The 22,806-nt window shown below is 45.1% G+C and overlaps 1 protein-coding gene across 1 annotated transcript in view; it reads left to right on the forward strand.

Moving 5' to 3' along the window:
• Nucleotides 1–22,806, forward strand: part of LOC115844895 (caspase recruitment domain-containing protein 8) — a 65,329-nt gene that overhangs the window by 35,674 nt on the left and 6,849 nt on the right. The window contains exons 3-13 of the mRNA XM_030842394.3: nucleotides 2,601–2,632; nucleotides 5,417–5,461; nucleotides 11,001–11,042; nucleotides 11,376–11,405; nucleotides 14,809–14,853; nucleotides 15,424–15,470; nucleotides 15,567–15,616; nucleotides 15,903–16,120; nucleotides 16,234–16,484; nucleotides 18,780–18,914; nucleotides 21,556–21,694. Coding sequence (XP_030698254.3) covers nucleotides 2,601–2,632; nucleotides 5,417–5,461; nucleotides 11,001–11,042; nucleotides 11,376–11,405; nucleotides 14,809–14,853; nucleotides 15,424–15,470; nucleotides 15,567–15,616; nucleotides 15,903–16,120; nucleotides 16,234–16,484; nucleotides 18,780–18,914; nucleotides 21,556–21,694 — 1,034 coding nt within the window. The remainder of the gene's footprint in view (nucleotides 1–2,600; nucleotides 2,633–5,416; nucleotides 5,462–11,000; nucleotides 11,043–11,375; nucleotides 11,406–14,808; nucleotides 14,854–15,423; nucleotides 15,471–15,566; nucleotides 15,617–15,902; nucleotides 16,121–16,233; nucleotides 16,485–18,779; nucleotides 18,915–21,555; nucleotides 21,695–22,806) is intronic.

The following is a 22,806-nucleotide window of genomic DNA, read 5'->3' on the forward strand; positions in this document are numbered from 1 at the left end:
GGGACACAGAGTGGGTTTTAAGCAGACATATTTTGTACAATAAGAACGGCTAGTTCTTATTCTTATTCAATACAAGTTCTCATAATTATTTTTAAATTAAAAGGCACAACGACTGCATTATAAGAGGTATGAGTCTAGAGAAAGAAGATGCAGTGGTTAGCTTTTTCTTCTATGCATTTCATTGGGAACCATATTTTAGCCTTTCTTAGTGTCTTGAAGCATTTCCTAATTTCAGGTTTACCACCACTCTCTGACCTTTTGAGCTGGAGTTTAGGATTAAAAAATAAGAGGACTTAGGTCTGAAAATGAAAATACATGTTTTTCCTAGAAAATACCAAATACTTGGGAATGTTCACCAGAAAAAATCTTGATTCAAGGAGGTTTTCAAAATCTGGAGGCTCCTGACTAACTTGACTGAAGAAGAGAAAGGAAAGGGCAAGCAGTTGGTCTGCTGCTTTTGCTGTTTTCTTCCTCAGTCTACTTTCACTGCCAGGATTGGGGTTTGGGGTGAAGTGGTGGGGAGTGGAGGGAGACATGGTACCAGGCACCTATGGGGCTTTGAAGTCATAATGGCCTACCTAGTGTCAAGTGCTTCTTTTCTGTTTGTTAGCTGTGTGACCTCAAGGAAGTTAATGAACCTCTCTGAGCCTCAGTCCCTGCATTTGTAAAATGGCCTTCATAGGCTTATTGGGATGATTCAGTGAGAAAATGCAGAAAGATTTTACATCCCCATAAGTGCAGATAGCATCATTGTTGTTTTCTGCCTGCTTTTTCATTTATTCATCAAAGATTCTGATTCGGTGGGCCCCGAAAAAATGGTTTTTAGAAGGCACCCTTTAGAGTTCTAATGTCCTCAGTGTACACCTTGAGAAATGCTGTCCTTAAGGGATGAGGAACAGTTTGGGCATCAAGGGGGAGGGCAGGGCTGTCACGTACATGCACACACAACCCGAGGGGATACCCCAACATTGTAGTACATGTCCATGGAGCACACATAGTTGGGGTACCTGACCTGCAAGGCCACAGGCGGTGACCCTTTTGGGGGGAGGGTGCAGAGAGAGTGGTGTGTGTGTGTGTGTGTGTGTGTGTGTGTGTGTGTTTGTGTGTGTGTGTTATGCAGGGTATGCTTGGGACACTGAAGAGCTTTCCCTCTGAGAGAGCACGCAGGGTGGGAGATGAGGCAGCAGGGTGGGGGTCCTTGTGTGCCATGCCAGTAACTCAGGCTTTGGCCAGGAAGTGGTGAGAAGCCACAGAAGAGTTTAGGCAAAGACATGATTAGGTCATGCTGACGGTCACACGAGGGACGAACCAAGAGAATGAGCCAGTAATTGTGAGAGAATATAATCAACCAGCTGGGTGGGGAGAGAGCTTGAATGGAGGCGGAAACAGTTTGCATTGAGGAGGGGACAGATTTGAGAGATGTGTTGGAGGAGGCGGAGGAGGTTAGGAGGACACGATTGTGCTGCTTGCCGAGAAAAAGGAGCTAGTGATGACCCGGAGGTTCCAGTTAGGTGACCTGGTGAGGTCAGGAGGAGCGGGTTTTCCTGGAGAGGGGAAGACAGTGATTAGTTAAGTGCTGACTGTAGTCCATTGAAAGTGCTGAATTGACCCTTGGGCCCTAGGCACCTGGGACTCTGGGAAGGGGCCTGGAAGGGGGCAAAGATTTAGGATCTGAAACCTTGGCGTGAAGGCGAGCAGGAGGCAGTGTGAGGAGGGTGCACTGATGTGATCCTGGGACACGGCGATCTAATCCCCAGGAGGCTGGGGCCTGGAGCCAGGAGATGGAGCACATGGAGAGGGGAGAGGCCACTGAGGCACGGGAGGGGGGAGGGGGGAGCCTGTCACGTGCTTCAGCTAAAGAGAAAGCAGTCACTAAGGACGGAGAGGGCCCACTGGGTCTGTCGGACGGGAGTCCTCGGTGGCTGTAGCTCGGGTGGTTTCGGTAACGTGGGAGAGCAGAAGGCAGGTGGCTTTGATTCCGGGAGAGGGTGGGGAGTGGGAAGCGGAGACCGTGAGTTCTCGCGTGAGACCGGCACTAGCAGGGCAGAGGGAGTCCAGGCAGTGGTGAGGACGGAACGTCAGGTCAGGCGGGGGATGGACCCGTTAATTGAATGGGAGCTGTCCGAGCCCTTAATTCTCAGGCGTGCTGTGACTGAGGGAGGAGGCCAGAGAAGCAGGTAAGAAGACCTGGGCAAGGGAGGGCGACTCAGGGAGCAGCTCTGGGAACCAGAAGGAGGGGCTGGGGACCAGCGCGGGCTGGGCGGGGCAAGGAGGATGGATCGCTGGAAACGCGGCAGAGCAAGGGGCGTGGCGGGCACGGGGATGCCGTGCAGGGACCCGGTGCCGGGGTGCCGGGGTGTGAGCGGACAAGCTGGGCTTCAAGGGCACGCTCCATAAGCCCCGTCTATATCCTGTGGTTTGGAGTCAGGACGTAATGGTAGGTGGGGAGTGAGAGGGGCAGGAAGAGCCTTGAGGAGGGAGAGAGTTCTTTCATCTGCAACATTTCTGCAGAAACATAGTATGATCATTTTGAAGACTCATAATTATTTTGTATAAAATTAGTATCCGTTTATAAAACTGGTTTTCTTTTCTTGTTCTAGTGATGATCACAGTGCCTCTTCGGAAGAAAAAGGTATGGAACTCTTATGTCAATGTTGAGTTATCGAAAACTTAACCTATACTGTGGAAATTTGCGTTTTTAGAAAATGATTTTTTTATTAATTTTATCTGTTGGCTGCAGTTTACATTCATGCATTCACCAACTTACAGAAATGTGTTAAAATAATCAACAGGTTAGGATGATGCGATAATGACAATTTTTCAGAATTTTCTTTAAGATTGTTTTTCAACAGATATTCCAAAAGAAAAAAGAAGTGTAAAGAACTTGGGCCTTTGTAGTTTTTATAACTTAAGAATAGAAAATAAGTGCTCTTACATCTCTCTCCTTTAAAACTCTGGCTCTAATGTTCTTTTTAACCTTATTTTAAATTCAATAAAGTAAGATTAGAGAAGTATTGTCAATTGAATTCCATAAATGTTCCATACACAATGACTAGATATTTTCTTTAATACTTGAGTGTTGTCGTCAATTTTAGATACTTAATGAAAATGACGACACACAATTCTATCCCTGAAAGTGGGTCAAATAAACATTTATTTATTAAAAAATTATTATTTATTTCTGGCTGCGTTGGGTCTTTTTTGCTGCGTGCGGCTTTGTCTAGTTGCGCGAGCGGGGGCTACTCTTCGTTGCGGTGCACAGGCTTCTCATTGCAGTGGCTTCTCTTGTTGCGGAGCTCGGGCTCTAGGCGTGTGCGCTTCAGTAGTTGTGGCTCGCAGGCTCTAGAGCGCAGGCTCAGTAGTTGTGGCGCATGGGCTTAGTTGCTCCGTGGCATGTGGAATCTTCCCAGATCAGGTCTCGAACCCGTGTCCCCTGCGTTGGCAGGCGGATTCTTAACCACTGCGCCACCAGGGAAGCCCAATGCTCCTTTATTAAAGGAAGGTCTTGGTCTAGGTTTGGGGGTTGCTGAGGGTCGAGTCCTCTCTTGGGCCTGTGCTGCTTGTTATTAAAGGCTGTAACCAGTGTGTGGGGATGTGTTTCTTGCTTTGGCTCCTTCTCTTTATCGTGTGCTGCATGGCTCCGAGTCCTTCTGGAGGGTGGTTCCGAGGCCACTTTAGTTGTTGACCTGTGTCACTTGCCTGCAGAGTGGCTTAGAAACTCCTCAGCTCATCCCTGGGCCACTGTCTTACTTTTGCAAGTTCCATATCCTGTGTTTCATTTTTCCAGTACAGAATAATAACCTGCCCGATAAAAGTTTTCTGATTAAAATCTAATAACAGTTTCTGCAACATTTGGCTGCAATGTGTCGTGTATGGGGCTGTCGTGAACCTGTCAAGTGTAGGGTTGGATCTGGCCAGCTTTTCTGCTTCCTGGTGCTGACCTCAACCTCACCCGTCCCTCTCTTTGCTTTTGCCTGTTTCTGTCTGCTTGAGATGCCTCTCCCTTCCTGCACACTTAACCTTCCAGGCTTGTTTCAGCGCTACCAAATTCAAGGACTTGTGCTGAATTCCACACCTGCAGTGAGTGGTCTCAGTTTCTCTCTTGGACCAGCAGAATACGGGCCTTCCTTCGTTTTGTACTGTCCCGATTTCTTCATTTGTCTGTGCGTGGCTACTGCTTGCCCTCGCACAGGCTGTTTGCTGGGACATGGATTTTCTCCTAATGCTGCAGAGTGCCCATCACACGGTGGACACTAAGTCAATGCTCATTAAATTGAAGGGACAGTAGTCTCTGCCCACACCCAGGGGAATTAGTCAACTGGTAATTAAGCCCCTGTTGTTCACCAGCCTGGCGTGGGTGAATGTTCCAGACAAAGGAAATGGAAGAGTTGTCTGTTCCATGAGCAGGCTAATTGAGCGTGGCGTAAATACAGACGAGGGACATGGTAGCTGAGGGGCAATCCTTCCCTACACAGAAATGCTCTTGCTCTGTTTAGCATTGTTGGTAACTTCTGCAGCAGTTACCCCTCCTTCTCCTATACTATAATACCTCCATTCCCATGCATCCACGCTGGCTTAGGCTCTCATCACTTCATATCTGGATCTCTGCAGTGGCCTCTGTGTCAGGCTCTCTGGAGTCTAATGCATCCTGAGCGTCAGTACCCCCCAGTGTCCACCAACATCTTGGGGAACACCATGGCCCATTCCAGCTTGAAGCTGTCATGTAATTCTGCGTCTCCATGTTATTCCGCGTCTCCATGTCATTCCCTGTAGGAGAACCATCCCCCAAGGCTAGTTCTTCCTGACTGCATTCCAGGTCCTCCCTAGTCTGGTCACAACTTATCTGGCCAACTTTACATCCTCACCTCTAACCTATTTGTGTCATTTTACGAAATTGTTGACAGTTGTTTGCCTGAATTGACTGTTAACTGGGGAAGGACACTGATTCTTTGGTATAGTAACATCGCTGTCTGCCCTTCAGTTACAAAATCTAATACCAGGTGCTTTTTTTTCCTTTCTGGTGTCAAGTTACTTAATCACCAGGGGTGTTTTTAGGGAGCTGCTGAGTTAATCAAACAAAGAAACAATGCCCTGTGGCACGAAATTGAGAGATTGCCAGGGATCCAACCAAATGTAATGATAAAGTTTGTTGGCTTTCTGTTTGCCCTCTATTGGAAAAGGCTTATGGTTTCTTGAGCTAAATCTTTTTTCCTTTGAGAATATGGCATTGTTTACCGTTGGTAACTGGGCATTCATTTGACAGGCAAGGCTGCTTTGGCTCTAAAGAGGTGATTCAGTTTACGGAATAGGGTGCTTCTGTTATTTTTGGTTTAGCAGCTTTTATAAAAATGGACGTAATCTTCTATTTTATCCTTGTATTTATACTATTAAACTTTGTTTCTTTCTCAAAATTTAGATTGCCCCAGTCCCAACCTAGATACTTCAAAGGACTCTAAATCAGGTAAGGGATGTGATTAATATTGGTAAATGCCCAAATGAAATTTTTACAAAATAACCAATTCATAGCAAGATAAATTACCATTTATTTTTCTGTTTTACTTCAGACAATCTGAATGAAAGGTAGGGACTTTCATCGTTCTACTTGAAAGAGTTGAATGAATTTTAAACTTCCGTGATTACCTAGCCTAGTGAAATCAGTGACTTTAAAGTTTGGTGATAAAGAGGTACTTAGTGAAACTGAGAATTTATCTGATGGGGCAGTCAGGCCATTTCCTAGATTGGCTCCACTAACCTAATAGAGGGTCCTCTGTGAGCCCAGCCAGGTGGTGGCTAGGGTAGTCCTGGGAGGCTTCCCTGAGGAGGTGATGGTCGACTTGAACTCTGAAGGATGAATTGAGGTAACAGGGCAAAGGTGGGGAAAAGAGTTGTCTTAGTTCAAAAGGCTTGCAGGTGTAAAGGCCCTGATGTGGGAAAGTGCACAGTGCTTGTTTGCAGAGGCTGAAGAAGGTCAGATGACTGGAATCAGAGAGAGAGGGGAAAGGTGGCAGGGCCATAATGTGTCTGCAGAGGCAGGTGGGGGCTAGATTACATAGGCCCTTTGGATTAAAAAATCTGTTCTCCGGAGAAGATGTACAAATGGCCAATAAGACATAAAAGATGCTCAATATCATTTCAGGAAGATACACATCAAAACCACAGCAAGATACCACTTCACACCCCCAAGGATGGCTATAATGAAAAAGATAGTAGCAAGTGTTGTCAAGGATGTGGAGAAATTAAAACCCTCATATACCGCTGATGGGAATGTAAATTGTCACAGCCATCTGGGAAAACAGGTCATTCTCAAATAGCTAAACAAATTACCATTTGATCCAGCAATTTCTCTCCTCTGTGTATACCCAAGAGAAACTTGTGCATGAATGTTCACAGCAGCATCATTCATGATAGTCAAAAGTTGGAAGCAACCCAAAAGTCCATCAGGTTTTAAATGCATAAACAAAATGTGGTATACCCGTTTGTATTACTTTGTTAGGACTGCTATAACGAAATGCCACAGACTGGGGGGCTTAACCAACAGAAATGTATTGTCTCACAGTTCTGGGGGCTAGAAGTCTTTTTTTTTTTTTTTTTTGTGGTACGCGGCCCTCTCACTGTTGTGGCCTCTCCCGCTGTGGAGCACAGGCTCTGGACGCGCAGGCTCAGCGGCCATGGCTCACGGGCCCAGCCGCTCCGCGGCATGTGGGATCCTCCCAGACCGGAGCACGAACCCGTGTCCCCTGCATCGGCAGGCGGACTCTCAACCACTGCGCCACCAGGGAAGCCCTAGAAGTCTTGAGATCAAGGTGTTGGCAGGGTTGGTTCCTTCTGAGGACTTGGAGGGAAGATCTGTTCCAGATCTCTCTTGTTGGTTTGTAGATAGCCATCATCATGATCATATGATGTTCTTCCTATGATGTGTCTCTGTGTCTGAATTTCCCTTTTTTGTAAGGACACCAGTCATCCTGGATTAGGGCCTACCCTAATGATCTCATTTTACCTGAGGTAAATACCTCTATAAAGACTCTATCTCCAAATAAGGTCATAGTCTAAGGACTTCAAACATGAATTTTCTTTTGGGGTGGGGGGGAACACAATTCTATACACAACACCATATAATGGAATATTATTCAGCCATAAAAAAGAATAAAGTGCTGATACATACTATAACATGGTTGGACCTTGGAAACGTGCTCAGTGAGAAAAGCCAGGTACAAAAGCCTGTGTATTATGTAATTCCATTTATATGAAATGTCCAGAAGAGGCAAATCTATTCAGGCAGAAAATAGAGTATTGGTTGTCTAGGTCTGGGAGGAATGGGGAGGTTGGATAGTTAAAAGGTACAGGGGTTTTTTTTTGGGTGATGAAAATGTAAAATTGATTGTCATGATAGATGTACAACTCTGTGAATATGCGAAAAGCCATTGAATTGTACACTTTGAGTGAATTGTATAGTATGCAAATTCGATCTCAATAAGGTCGTTATAGAAAAAAAAAAAAACAGCTTATATCAGAAGAAAAATATCCAAAGCTTGTTGTCCAGAAAAAATCCACATGTTTTCTTGAAAAACTTAAGCTCAGTCATGTCCGTGCCCAGGGTCCTGCTTCCCGAACAGTTTGCTGGGACTGTGGTTTCTGCACACTTGACTTATTCCTGTGATTAGGTTTATGTGGAATAGAATATGCTTCAGGACATACAAGTAGCAAAAGTTGTCCCTTTGATTTGTTTCCTTACCCTTGTCATTTCTGAGAACAGAGCCAACTGGCAATCTTGTTGCCAGATGGTAGAGTTTTTATTGTTATATCTGGAAAATTAAGTATATTTTCTCTTTTTCCTCAAGGTAACATTGTACGGATTTGATGATTACGTCGGCTATTTTTATGAGGTTTCCATGTTCCTAGTGACAAAAGGGGAACCGTACCTAAAGTTACGTGAAGTACCCTTTGGTTTTAACGTTAAATAAAAGAGGAGAACTATGGATTTGTAAGATATAACCAAAATGGAGATTAAAATGGGATTGTGCAAGGACAGCTCTCCCCCAGCTGTCTGAGAAAGGAGGAGAAAGCCCGCTGCTGGTGATAGTGTCCGAATCAAAAGATGAGAGTTAAAAGTGTGTACCCGCAGAGTATAGTCCAGCCAGTGGGTAACACAGATGGTCAGGTGAGTGAAGGGACAGACACCTCAGGCCAGAGTGGGGTGGAGCTTCTCAGCTGGATGAAGGGAGGCTGGCCTTGTCAAGAAGCAGAGGGTGATTTTTGTAAACTGAGAGCAAAGCTGATACGGGGTACAGGGCAGGGCAGCGAGCCCCAGAGGGGAGACGGGAGTGACCCCTGACTTGGCCTCGGGAGTGGAGGGGAAGCGGGCTGTGCAGCCGCTGTTCCTCTCTAGGCCGAGAGTATGTGGAAGGGGCTGTGGCCTGCATCCCCCTGCTGTCTGCCCCGAAGTGTTCAACCCTCAGAGGGGAGAAAATGCACCGGCCTCTGGACCAGATAAGGCCTGGGACCTGCTCTTTCAGCTTGCCTGCTGTCACATTCCCTCTGTTCCCTTTCTCACCTTTCCCTCCTTTTATTTTTTTTTAAAGTAAAATTTATTTTTAAAAGCTTAGCGGTTTTTTTAGTTGAATGCAGTGGATCAAAGGAAGGAGTATGGATTTTGTCCGCATCTAGGCTGGCGTTCTGAAGGGCAGCCGGGCGTGGCGAAGGTGGCACCCATCAGGATGAGAAGCTGGGGGAAGAGAAGCTCAGAGCTGAGGGTTGTTTGTGCACCAGCTTCCCTGAACAGGGAGCCTGCTGCCAGAGCTTTCACCTGCACAAATATGGGAAGGGTTTAGTGCTTGCAGTAGCAGGCTTGGACTGGCCTGTCACTGGAGTTTAGGAGTGAATGTGACCTATTAGTAACACTTATTAAGTGCCTACTGTGTGCGAGGCCCTGGGCTGGTCCCTCTTCGCAGACATCTTATTTAGTTCTCAAATTTGTGCCGTGAGGCAGAAAAATGGTCCTGGGGACTTGGGCAGGCTCACAGGGCAGGGAGGCAGAAACAGAATCAGGAGTCCGAGGTCCAGAACCAGAGGGAAGGTGAGCTGAAGGGCTGGCCCCAGACTCCCTCTCCCAGGGACCTGGGGCAGAAGGTGGGCCTCACCTGGGACTGGTCCAGGCAGAATTACAATGGGATGGCATCTGTAAGGGCTTGGAGGAAGGAGTGGTAATCATCCTGGGGTACAGCTTGGGGAACGAGGAAGTGATTAAAATGGGTTGATTCTAGGCCAGTGGTTCTCAACCCTGGCTGCACACTGCAGTTATCTGGGGACCTTTAAAAAAAATACTGCTGTTCGAGCCCCATCCCAGAGTCCCAGGCATGGGTGTGTTTAGAAAGCTCCCTAGGTGATATCAGCATGCAGCCAAGGTTGAGAACCACTGCTCTGTTCTTTCAGCCCTGGAAGACCAAGGCCATGTCCTATCACTTTGATTTCCCAGCACCTGTTTCAACACCTCGCCCTCCCCTCAGGCATCCTCTCATGCAGGAGTCTGCCTCCTACTCCCCCCACCCCGCCCCATCCAATCAGTCTCTAGCTCCTGGGTGTTGAACTGCTGAAGTAACAAGAAGCATGTTTGCAAGTGTAACAACACGGTTAAGAGGGCAAGTTCAGGCCAGACTGCTTAAGTTGAAATCTTAGCTCCAGGCTTCCTGGGCGGGGGATAAGGGGTAATGCCCTGGTGCTCCGTGGTGTTGCATAAGTCAGTTAACTGACCTCAGCTTACCTCATTTGGAAGTGAGAGTTAATGTGTAAATATACGTAAAGCTCTTACGTAAATATATGTAAATATATATACATATGCAAAGTGAGTAAATACATGTAAATGAGTGAATACACGTAAATGAGTAAGTATATGCACAGCGCCTGGTACATAGTGAACACTCCAAAAAGCTGCTCTTAGCTGCTGTATTATCGTCCTCATCTTTATTCTCAAATCTTTCCATTTCTCCATGGAACTATTGTCCGTCCTTGGCTTTGGTTGTCAGTAGTTGTGTGTAGGGAGGGAAGATTTGAGAATAACATGAATAGCTTTCCGTGTATTTGCTCAGGGGATCCTGAGCCTGCGTGGGGGGCGAAGCAGGACGGCAGTCGAGGGGAGGGAGTGGAGGGGGTGCACTTGGCTGACTCTGCCCGGGCGCTCATCTGGGCAGCCAGGGGAGGCCCAGGGTGCGCCTGGAGGTGGAGGTCAGATCCAGATTTGGGAGTAGGTGGCCAGCGCTCTTGGGGCTCTTGAGGTGGAAAGAAGGCTGGAAGCGGGGAGTGTGGGTGGAGTGTGGAGCGGAGCAGAAGGCAAATGGAGGACACACGGAGAGGCAGGCGGAGAACCAGGACAGATGGGAGGGCTGTGCGGGCAGGACGGGAGGTAGGGGTCTCGTCTACCCGTGGCAGTCATGGGTCTGGGGCTTAGTGGGCCTTTGGGGACATCAGGGAAAGGATTCCAAACTAGTTGTGGGAACAGAAGCCTGACTGCCGTGGATGGAGGCGCTGAGTTGGGCGTGAGAAAGAGGAGGGAGCATTCTTGGGGATCGCTCTTTCCAGAAGTAGTTGAATACTATAGACTGTTTGTCCTATGCTTCAGGGAAATGGCATTTACACTACAGTATTCTGCACTGTTGTGTCCTTGAACTTTTTGCATGGAGCCTTCTAGATGTACGAGTGTGGGTCCAAGACAGGAGCAGCGAGAGCAGGTCAGGCTGGGTGGGACTTGGGTGACACCCAAATAAAGTGATTATTGCAGCCAGAGTGTGATTTGAGCTCATATTTAAGCCATTAAAGTGTGTTTTATCCAGCTCCAAAGAAAGATAAGCCTTCTTTTCTGTAAACCACGCTAGTTTGGGACTTAGTGAGAATGGATGAAAAGAAGAAATTAGTTGAGTTTGGATCTGTTTTATTATATGTATAATTAAAAAAAAATAGTTCCTACTTTTATTCATTGTGTGCTTCTCCTGGCATATGCTTTTTTTAAGGTGAGGACAGCAGTTCTGAGAGCAGTTCTGAAAGTGAATCTGGTGAGTTATCTGTGTACGTGTTTCTTTAATTACAGAATTCTAGTTAAACATAGACACCTTTATTTTTATTTTAAAGTAATGCCCAGATCACTTACATTGCTTGAGGACATAATAATTACTAGTGTCTTTTTTGTGAAGTACTGAAAAAGTGCTCACATGGTAAATAATTGCTAGTTGGCAAGCAAAGTGGCAAAACAGGATGAGCTGAAAAAGAAAGACAGGAAATGGTTGCTATTGGTGAGAGGCAAACATTTTACCTATTCTCCCGTTAGCCTGTGTTTTTTCTTAGTTGTTGTATGAATCTGATTTAGACCTTTTTTTTTTTTTTTGTAGATAATGAGATGCCAAAACCAGAAAAAACAAGTGAGTATATCCTTCCTTCCTCTGACTTTCTTTCTTGTTGTTGAAAGGAAGAAAGACGGATAGGCTTTGAGATTTTTAAGTTGCAAGTTGCTTGTTCGTGATCTTTTCCTGTGTAAAATTGGGTTCAACATTGGGAAACGAATAAGCATTTTGAAAATTTGAGCTCAGTAGACTTGGAATACAAAGGATGTGTTCCTGGTCTGCATTGATGCCAAGACTCTGCATGTGTGGTTCTGCCCTCACGGTTCCCAAAGGAGAAGAGATTGAGGGACTGGCTGAAATCTGCATTGTCGCCGCAGTGGCCTTGGCTTCCTTCCGAGGTGGTCGCCGCCCACAGTTTATCACAGAGTAAACTGTTTGCTGCTGAAAATGTTGTACATTTGTGGTTTAAAGTTTCTGGCTTGCTCTTCTGGCTGTTTGTGAACAACTTGGGTATGAAACCACTGTAAAGACGTAGATTCTAAATATAAAATTTGGTTTTGATCTAAAGTTTTGTGAAAGACTTAGGAAAAAAATGTTGCATGACTAAGCTTATATTCTAACTGATTTTATTTTACTGCAGGATTTTTTTCCCCCAGTTCTTAGAATATAATCTGCTTATGAACACAAATACTATAGCATGGCAGTCAGAGGGCTCCTTTGTAATATTTTTAAATTAATGAAGTCTCTTCACTCAGAAGTCCTTCTGTCTTTAATCTAATTCTCTCTGCGGTTTCCCAGCGGAGAACCCGTGAAGGTAATTGTAAGCTCCTTGCAATCACGTTATGTATTGATAAGAACCTGTAATTATTTCTGTATCACACTCGTGGAGTGGATGTCACATTCTGATACCCATAAGGAAAGAATGTGTACCAGCCCTCCTACTTCCAATCCCCTTTATACATTGTAAGGACTATTTCATCCTGCAAAATGCAGTCAGAAGTCTAGCCTCCAGCAGATCGGATTAGGGTAGAAGTGAAGTCAGAAAGCTGTGTATTGGGATCCGGTCTTTGTTGTCCCTGGTTAATAATTGAGTAAATGGCCACAGGGACACAGAGTCCAGAGGCAGGGCCCTCAGGGTCCTGGAAGCCAGGCCTGGACCAGGTTCTCACCAGGGTGGCAACCAGGTGGAAGACATTTGAGTCACAGAGGCTCGAGATAGGCTGATGTTTGGGTGGGAGGGCACGGTCAGTGCGGTCAGACAGGGCACGTGTGGGTCAGGGAGCTGCTGGACCTGGCCCTTGGCCAAATTAGACTCCTGGATGTCTCTGGCACTGAAAGTGGGTGGGCTGAAGATGCTTGTCTCTGGAGCCCCGAGGCTATCCACGGGGCCCTGCCCTCCCCCAAGTTTATTCTCTTTGTTAAAAGACCTTTTATCCTCCATCCTGGGGGGAGAAATCAAAGAGACCCCCCCCCCCATTCACCTCCATTCTCAGGTCAGGTGGAAGGACCGGCAGGCTGCCCTGGGATGCTTACTTTTCTGTGGGCTGGCTGGTGATGCAGGCCCACCCATCATCCTCATGATCGGATATGCCTTCCACTCATAGGCATGAGCTCTGAGGTCACCTGTGTCGTGTGGATTAAAGAGAAGCTGTGGTTTATGTGTTGGAGAGAATTGCATCAATTTCTCTGCTTTGGCTGGGAGGACCTGGTGGAAGACTCAGTTTGCTGGGTGGTTAGGATTCTCTAACCTCTTTTCTTTTCTCTGCTCCCAAGGCAGATAGGTAGAAACAAAGACGTGGGATGTGGATGAAGTGCAGTGTAGATCAGCAGTCCCCAGCCTTTTTGGCACCAGGGACCAGTTTCATGGAAGACGGTTTTTCCGTGGACCCGGGTCAGGGGGGTGTGGATATGGCTCAGGCGGTAATGCAAGTGATGGGGACGGTGATGGGGAGCCCCAGAGGAAGCTTCACTCGCTCGCCTGCCACTCACCTCCTGCTGTGAGGCCTGGTTCCTAACAGGAACCAGGGGTTGGGGACCCCGGGTATAGATGATAGCCGCTAAATAATTTAGAATTTTATGATGCTTTTTAGGATAGTGGCTGTGGAAATATGATTGAAGAATTTTGTGGTGCAGGACTTAGGTCAGTATTTAAGAACCTTTGGATCTATAGTATTCTGAGTCCAGAATTCTGAATACTTTTAGTCTCTAGTTTCTATTTCATCTTAATGCTGTCTCTTAAAGCTGGTTCTGTCTTGCACCTCCTGGTTCCTGTATAATGAACGCCCTGATAGCAAGCAGCTTGTGTGGCCAGGGCTGGAGCAACATCCTGGGGAGAGTCCACACCTTCTGGGCATTGGTGGTGGCCTAGGACCTTCCACATGTGGTGAAGATGCCTGTCTTACCCATGGGCTCACCCTTCCAAAGCTTGCTCAGATCTTTAAAATATAAAACCAAGCATTCAACATATTAGGTCTTACCCCAAGTGAAGAGTTATTGTCTACTTTAGAATTCTTTAATTTTTTAATGAGTTCCACCCATTGCCCTAGCAAAATAATAGCTAGTAACAGTTAGCTAGCGCTCACTGAGTGCTTGCCGAGTGCCAGGTGCAATACCTACCTGTAATTTTATTTTCTATCTTTCTGGGGGTGGTATTATGTTAATCCTCATTTAACAGATGAGGAAAGTAATGGACAGAGAGATTTAGTGCATAACTGGAGTGCCCAAGCTCATGCAACTAGTGGCCAGTGTAGATAATAGGAAAATTCACCACTGTTCCCTTTCATAATACATTTTTGTATTCTGGAATTCTAGTCAATCAGAATGTGAGCACTTACTAGGCCCTGGGGTTACAGTCCTCATGAGGCTTACATTCTAGTGGGGAGAGAGACAGGAAGCAGAAACACTGAACTGTATAGTGTGCAAGGTGGCAGGCAGTGCCCTGAAGAAAATGAAGGGGGAAGAGAGGTGTCAGGCAGGCCCTGCTTTGGTCGGGGTGGGGGCATCAAGAAAGCCTCTCTGATAAGGCGACATTTGAACAGAGACTGCAAGGATGTAATGGAGTGAGCAGCGTGAATATTTGTTTTAGGAGACAGTAAGTGCAAAGGCCCTGAGGCAGGAGCGTACTTTGGTGTGGAGAGTGGCACGGAGTGACCGGAGGGCAGTAAGCGTGGGGAGGCTGATAGAAGCTGAAAGTAGTGGGGAGCCAGTGGAAGGAGCCTACATGCTAAATCGGAGACGCTTACAAGACAGTTCCAGTTTAAGTATGCTTATCTCGAACTCTGTACTAGCCTGAAGGGCTGATGCCAGTCAAGCCCTACCTTGGGGATAATGACTCCAGCTTAGTTCCCGACTCCTGGCCACCGTGAAGGGCTCTTCACTGGGGGCTGCGGCTGTCCAGCCGAGACGCTGGCCTAGGTGAGGAGTAACTAGTGAAGAGCTCGTTCATGACCACCTGTGCCTCGGTCCCTTCTTGTCTCCACAGATGGGGAGCTAAGAGAATCTTCCACCGAGGAAGCGTCTAATCAGGGTAAGAGCGAGGCAGTGCCCTTGCCCTCTCGTTTTCTCTAATTCATCCCGTTCTCCCTGTGCCTGTGGTGTGAGAGGAGGGTTCTGAGAGAGCTGTTGCTTCTGTGCCAGAAGATCAGCTAAAGACTTAATGTGCCAAAACGGGGTGCATGGAAACTTAAGAGTCGCTTTCAAGCTCGTTTTCATGCCTTTAGACCTACAGCGGGACTCACAAGCATGATGCATCATGTGGCACTGAATCCACTCGCGGAGATGTTGAATGTATGTTTAAAGCTCCTGTTGGTTGTGACGCCGGAGATGAGGGTTTGAGTGATTTACGCTGTGACTGACTTACGCCAATACATGTGTGACCATATCTTTTACAGTTGAAGAATGGGAGGGTAAAGAATTGCCCACAGATCATTTTAATTCAGGTGTGAACTGATGTTTTCCAAAATAGTCGCATTATTGCTGAGGGACCTGTACCTTTGAATTTTGTAATCTGGTCATATCTTATACATTTATTAAAACAATTTTTGTCTGAAAATGCCGGTCACATTCCTATAAGCAAAACTTTTTCTCTGTCATTTAGAATTTAATGACATCCAATCTCACTGTGAACACTGTAATGCTGAAAATGTAAGTATCTTTTAATTATGAAGGGATGATTCTTTAATTTGCTTTATTTAAGAAAACAGCATTTACTTATAGGTTATATATGTGCTTTTCCTCCAGAAACACAATGAACTAGTGACCCCCAGGCTCCTTTCCCGGGGACAGTTTTTGTAAGTAATTGTGAATGCAGAAGACATATCTTCAGTAATTTAACTTTCTACATAATTATAACCCCAAGTAGGGGAAACACAAAAAGCATAACTAACTTTACACATTTTATGTAATTACTTCGATTGTTTTCTTTGATAATGGTGCTGCTTCAAAATGTTATAGCGTTCCCTTAGTGCTTTTGAGTGAAATTAAAAACAAAAAATGAATTGAAAAAAAATAATTTTCAGAGGTCTTCTCCTAACCAAACATCAGGACTAAACAGGTGTTCTTATCTATCCAATGCAGACTGAAGGTGGACACAGAGGGAACTTACCAGTGCATGGAGACTGGTCTGATATTTGAGGTTAACAGAAAAGTTGACATCAAGTATTGCGTCCTGTCCTGGAGCAAATACGCGGACCTGGTTGTGAAGCCCTGGGTTGTCGGTGGACCCTTGTTTGATGTTAAATGTGACCCAACCTGCCTTACCTCCATTCATTTTCCACATTCCCTCTGCTTGGGTCGTAAGTACTCGTTTGCTAAAAGTTTAGTTGGTGTGTGCGTGTGCACATGTGTGAGAGTATGTGTGCAACCCATACAATACCTGGAATACTGATTCACCTTCATGTGTTAACAGACTGCGATGCCAACATGACGTTCAAAGTCTTACATGTTAAAAGTACTGGGGCCTCGTTAGAATATACTGTGGACCATTCTGCAACCCATGTCAAATGGCACGTGAGCTCTCTTTCTCCTGTGGGACCCGTTATTCAAAGCGAAGAAACAGTATTCCACCACGGGGCTGTGATCCTGTACAAAGCCATCGACCATAACCCGTCCTTGTCTTTTCGAGTGTACATAGCAACCAATAATGAGTCCTTCATCAAGGTAAATCAATGAAAGTGAATACTAAGTGTCGAATACTTTGTGTTCAGACTTTACATGACATCTGGGTGGGTCCCGTGCCTGTTGATTTAAGCGTCACCCACAGCGGGTCTGATTTGGTGCTCGCCCACAGAGGTCATCAGGTCAGTGCCTAGGTGCATGCCAGGTCCTCAGATCCATGGAGTACAGGTGTTTATACATGTAAACAGTGTCGTGAAGATAAGAGATAGGAAAATAGCGCTCCAGAGGTGGGGATGGCACAGACAGGCAGGCCTGGCCTTGGAGAGGGTTGCCTGGTGGGCAGCCTAGGCCATCTGTTCTCTACTCCTTGCTGCTCGACATGTGGTCTGGGGACCAGGGGACCAGGGGACATGGAGACCAGCAGTGGCTGGCTGACATTAGCAGGGAGTTCGTTAAAATGCAAAGTCTCAGCCCCACCCAGACCTGCAGACTCAGAGCCTGCACTGGTCCACATTCCCAGGTGATTGGGACGTTAGAGTTGGAGAAGCACCTGCTCTGGATACACTGGGGAGCCGTTTCAGGTCTTTGGGTCAAGTGTAGGGCGACTGAAGGTTTCTCCTTGGCCTAAAGCTCCGTCAGTAAGATGGATCTCTTAGGGTAACTCATTCCAGAGCAATTTTTTGGATAAAAATTGACCTTGGGTTCAACATTCTGGGTTTTGTAGCAGCAAATGTTCATGAAGTACCCAATGTGTTTAAGGTAGCGTGGCCTGAGGGGAGGAGTGTGGATATTCATAATGGAACCGGTTTTCCAGAACACAGAATAAGGCCATGATGTTTAGCCTATTTTCTGCCCTGTAGCTATAACAGAGAATTGAATCTCCTTTCGTAGGTTGACTCACTGTCAATACAGTTATAACGACTTAGAGGCGGATGGAGCACTGAAATATAGCAGATAAAGCAGTGACTCAAAATTATACTTTCAGATTCAAAATTAGGGTTTAACAGAATTGGAAAAAAATAAGCATTAGAGCTATAATAAAGTGTACTAATTTATGAGTTATAATTTGAGTTATAGAATTTATATCAAACTACCTACTCCCAGTGGTTTTAGGTTGTAATATTTCCATGCTTTAAAATATTATACTGATTTAAATTAGCAATATGTATTAAAGTATAAAAACTTGATTAAGTAATAGGTTCTTAGTTTCCTCCTAAGCAAGTGGAATATGCTTCCTGTAGTCTCCTTAAAGATAATACTTTCCGTTGGGAAAATAGTCTTTAAAATGGTATAAAAATAATCACATCTAAAGTATAATTAGTATAGCACAGGGCACTCTGCTCAGTGTTATGTGGCAGCCTGGACGGGAGGGAGTCTGAGGGAGAATGGATACATGTATATGTATGGCTGAGTCGCTTTGCTGTGCACCTGAAACTTTCACAACATTGTTAATCGGCTATACTCTAATATAAAATAAAAAGTTAAAAAAATGTATAATTAGCATTAGATTTGGAATAAGTACTATTATTTGATGAACTTTATATTTTTTTTAAAGTAAAATCAATTAATTAAAAGAGCGTTATTCCACACTTCCTGGGAAGCTGGGGTAGGGAGCCGATTGTATCAGCAAATGTAGAGAAGGATGCCACCAGAACAATGGGGAGTGTGGCATGCATAAGGCAGGATGTCCTTCCTGGCTGGTGTTTTATTTTTGCACCTTTCTTCTTGGGTTGATGTTTTTCCTACGTAGGAAGAGATTTCCTTGAACTCTGCCTCAGGAAACCTAAATTTCATGTTCGGCTGTACAGCTGCTTTACCAAGGGAGCTTGGGCCAAAGGTTACATTAACCTCTTGGGGGCATTTACATTACATGTAAAGCCAGTGTCCCCTCTAGGGCCATGTCAAAGGGATAGTTGTGAAAATAAGGATGGAAACAAGCTCCGAGTAGGCTGGAACCATGTACAGTAAAAGAGTTGCTTTCTGTTCACACGATGGGCATGTAGTTAGTAATACAGATGTGTAACGCTAGTGCTAATTTAATTTTCTCAGATTCTTCAGAAGCAGATTTTTTGGTGCCACACAGGGTATAAGTGTTGCTTTTGGCTGTAGTGCTTTCGCAGGAAGATGTTTGGCGATCTGGGTGCCGGAAGTGCAGATCACAGGCGACTCAGCCTCTGTGGCTTTTTTCCCTTGTGAGCACTGTGAAAGCTACTCTCCCGCTGTCGTTCTGTAGGAGGAAGTGAAGATAATACAGCTGGCACATGCACAGCCTGGCTCTTAGGTCTCTGACAGTTGTTGCTGATGGATTTCGAAACCAAAACCTATTTCCTCCTTCAGGATATTTCCAAGTCTGTAAAGCACTCCTCTAAGAAATTCATGAAAATCGACAAGCCTCCCGTTTGCCAGAAGTTGTTGCAGAATGGGAAGAAGTACAGGCTGATCAGTGATCCAGAAGCTGAAATCACCCCCGAGGTAGGTATTTTAAAAACCACCTTGGAGTAGTAGCAAGGATGTATATTTCTTAGATATGGTGTTTTGAAGATATTCAAAATAATGCATTTTGTTTTCCTTTTTTATTTCCCAGTTTCTAAGAAGGCAGTTGTTTTGCTAAACTTGTTGTTTATTCCAAAAATGCAGTTGAATTTCAGGATTTATCTGCAGTCATTGGAAAAATAGACTATCCAATCTCTTTCCCTTTAAAAAGGTTTTAAATGTTCTTGCATTTTTAAATTAAATTCTTCAAACAATGTTAGCAAGGGATATTGGGCTTTTCTTACTGGAAGGCATTTGAAAAATAGTTATGAGGACAAATTGTTGTTAGATTTGAACTATTCACTGTACGCACAATGACATTTGTAAGTGATCTTGGTTTCTCGGAAATGACTTAGTTTATTTTTAAAACTTATTTTCATTATGTGCTCTGAGCATATGCCACAGCTTCTCTAGTCTGCATGTCTGCATGGAAATTCCTTTTGTACACCTCCTTTTGTTTGTTTGTTTGTTGTACAGTTTATGAAAAGTTGAAAACATGTTTTGATTCCATTAAATTAAAATGTGAGCCAAGAGAGCTAATGGCAGTGGTCCATGTTGTACTGTTTTATTATATTATTAGGGGCCTCGTGCCCTGTAGAAGCAGTCAGGTTGGTCAGACAGTCTTCTATAACCTTCCTTCCTTTCCAATTTCAAAGCGTCTCTCCACACCCTTTGAACCATTTGAGCCTTACAACAACATGGCTGAGGAAACTAATGTGCAAAGCAGGTGGGCGATCTGCACACACCTGGGCCTTGGAGGGCTCGCCCAGGGCCCCGACTGCCCTTGGCCTCTCAAGCCACTGTCCCCACACTGGGATCTGAGAGGCTGATTCTCAGCCCTTCTAAGCTGATCAGGCCCTGGCAGATGGTACATCAGAACAATCACAAGAAGCAAACGGCAACCTTGTCTGGGAAGTGGAATTAAATTAGAAGGGTGTGCTTAGAGCAGTGATTCTTGGCCTTTGCTGCATAGTGAAATTCCCTGAGGGGCTTTAAAAACATTCCGTGGCCTGGGTCCCACCTCCAGAGATGCTGACTTAATTGGTCTGGGAATGGCTGGGCATTGGGCTTATTAAAGCTCCCAAGGTGACTATAATGTGCTGCCACGTTTAAGAACCACTAGGAGAGGGAATAATACATGTTGAATGGATGGACGTGCCCAGCAAGACACCGAGGGGGTCCCAGGAGTTCATTCTTACAAAAGATGTTGATAGCTGGAGGGCTTTAAATAGCCTACGTTCTGTTAACCACATTTCTGGCCAATAAAATGGGGATAATCTCCCAGGATTGCTGTAAGGATCATACCAAGTAATGGTTTGGAAGCACTCTGAAAGTTACCAAACTGTGTAAGGTGTTCTTATTAGTTTTAGACGGTTAATGATTTGCTTAACTGACATTGATCAGTCAGCTTGAGATAAGAGCTAAGAATTAAAAAACAAATAAGTCACAGTCTTTTCCCTCAAAGTGAGAGAAATACTCCATTCATGAAAAGAAATAATTTTAACACAATGTGTTACTATAGAGATGGGTACGAAATGCAGTGGGTCTCCAGGAATGCTTTTCACATGGGTGATGTTTGTTCTGGGTTTGAAGGGTGAGGGATTCCCCGGAAGAGATGAGCTTTCCGAAGCTCTCCCGGAAGAGGGGCCGCTGGTGTCTAAGTGAGGGGGCGGGGATGTGCAGTTGGGCTGGAGGCCCCAGGATAGTTCTGGAGAAGCTGAACGTGGAGGGATTTAGGAGGAGTAGGGCCAGGAGAGGGCGCTGTCTCAGCTTTGTAGGCCCTGGTGACTGACCCTTAGAAGGTTGTGAAGATAATACTAGTGACTTGGAACGGAAAGGGTGGGGGACAGGTTAAGACCATTGGTTTGTGATGGTGATGCCCAGGGCAGGTCACTGATAGTTTTTAAAAGATGTATTTCTCCCGCCAGCCTTGCTAGCCAGCCTGGAGAGCAGCAGAGGAGGTGGAAGGCAGGAGGCAGTCTGTGTAGTGGTTAAGAGCTCACACTCTGGAGTCACGAGGTGTGGATTCAAATTCCAGTTCCGCCACTTCCTAGGTGTGGGCAAGTTCATAAGCTTCTCTGGGATTCTTTATCCATAAAAGAGCGATACGAGGATTTGTTGGGGGACGGCGGTGTTCAATGAGGACACATGGACAAAACACTGCACGTAGTTCTATAAACGCGGAATCAACTGCAGATTGGAGAACGATCTAGGAAAAAGATGGTGAGGAGTTTAAAAGCACCTAGGATAGAGTGGCTGATGGGTGAGCACAGGTGCCATTTGGGAAAGATGAAACGTTGAAATCAGGAAAGGCTGAAAAGTTACACTTTAGAAAACTAGGGCCATGGGACTAGAAGCTTCAATGAGGTAGAAAAGCATTTTGGAGTAAGAGTAAGGAGGGATTAGAAGCAGGAGAGTGAGAGGATGTATGATTAAGGAGTGGGATTTCCAAGGTCAAAATTTCAGTGAGCATTCAAGCACTAACCCTTCTCATTGCCATTATTCCTTATCTGACATCTTATGTTGTTAATTAACGCAACCTTTAAATTTCAGAAAATCACGTTTGTTTGTTTTTTTAAAGGAAATTGAATTTGTGGATGGTTCACTTTTAAAATTGAAAAGTTATAGTGAAGTGTATTTGGAGCAACCAGTGGAGTTTAAATTACTTTTGGTTGAAATGGATTCCGAGGAAATTGTATGGAAAGCAAAACTGAGAGAGTGTGAGTGTTTTGTATCTTGAATTAAAACTCTGTTTGGGGGTTGAGGCGGGGCAGGTGGCCTGGGTGGAAAAGCAAATAGAGTAGTTGTCTGTCCCATCACTGTAATATTAAAACATTCGATTAAGAGAAACAGAGGCCCCAGCTCCTGGGCAGAAGTGCCGGCTCTCCTTCTCAGGCACCCACCGTCCAAATCCCCAGAGTCAGTGGGTGCACAGAGTCCATATTTGCTCTCATGTCTTTATACTCCAGAAACGAAACCCAGTCTAATCAGTTTGGAATTCTGTGCTAGTTTAAGCAGGAAGCTTTTCTATAGGTGTGACTCCTGTTCTCAATATTATACCCTTAAGTTAGCCAGTTTGAAACAGGCCCTTTTATCCAAACTACAGTTACTTAGCTGGGAAGAGTCCTAGTTGGGACTGTGTATTGGGGATTGTAGTATTTTTGCTCGGTATTCATTAATATGCTCAAATAAATGAACCTGAAAGATGATACTTTTTAACCACAGCCAATGCCACGGGAATAAAGGTATTTAACGTGTAGCAGCCTGAATGACAGATGTTCTTCTAGACTAAGCCTCTTGGCAATTTTAAAGGCCACTTTTTAAGACTTCTTTTTTTAAACTTACTTAATAATATTCTGCATTGTAAGATGGTTCTGGTCTCCATTATTTTGGCGGCCTAAGCTAACAATGAACTGAAATTGCCCATCACTATTAGGCATCTTCACTAAAGGAAGCTGCGGAAGGCCTGCCTGACACGTAGGCATCGGTTAGAGCAGGGGCTGAATTTCACATGGGGCAGGTGGTGTCGAATCACAGGTGAAGTGTCCAGAAAGAACCCCTCACGTACAGAATGATAATACATCTATGAGATTCTTTTACGTGGAGTACATACAAATACACTTAAAATTGAACGATGTTTATTTTTATGGCTTCCGTCTCCATATGGCACATGATGCCACTGTTCTATTTACAGTAGTTGTAGATTTAAAGAAATACGGAGCGAATGACATTTCACCTGGCAGATGGGTATGGCAGATATCATGACAGTGGTGTGTGGATGACTGAAGTCTGGGAAACACTTGTCCCGCAAGACGTGTTGGAAGGAGTATTT

Source organism: Globicephala melas, chromosome 4 (assembly GCF_963455315.2).
Source record: "Globicephala melas chromosome 4, mGloMel1.2, whole genome shotgun sequence".
In the NCBI taxonomy this organism is placed as follows: Eukaryota; Metazoa; Chordata; class Mammalia; order Artiodactyla; family Delphinidae; genus Globicephala; species Globicephala melas.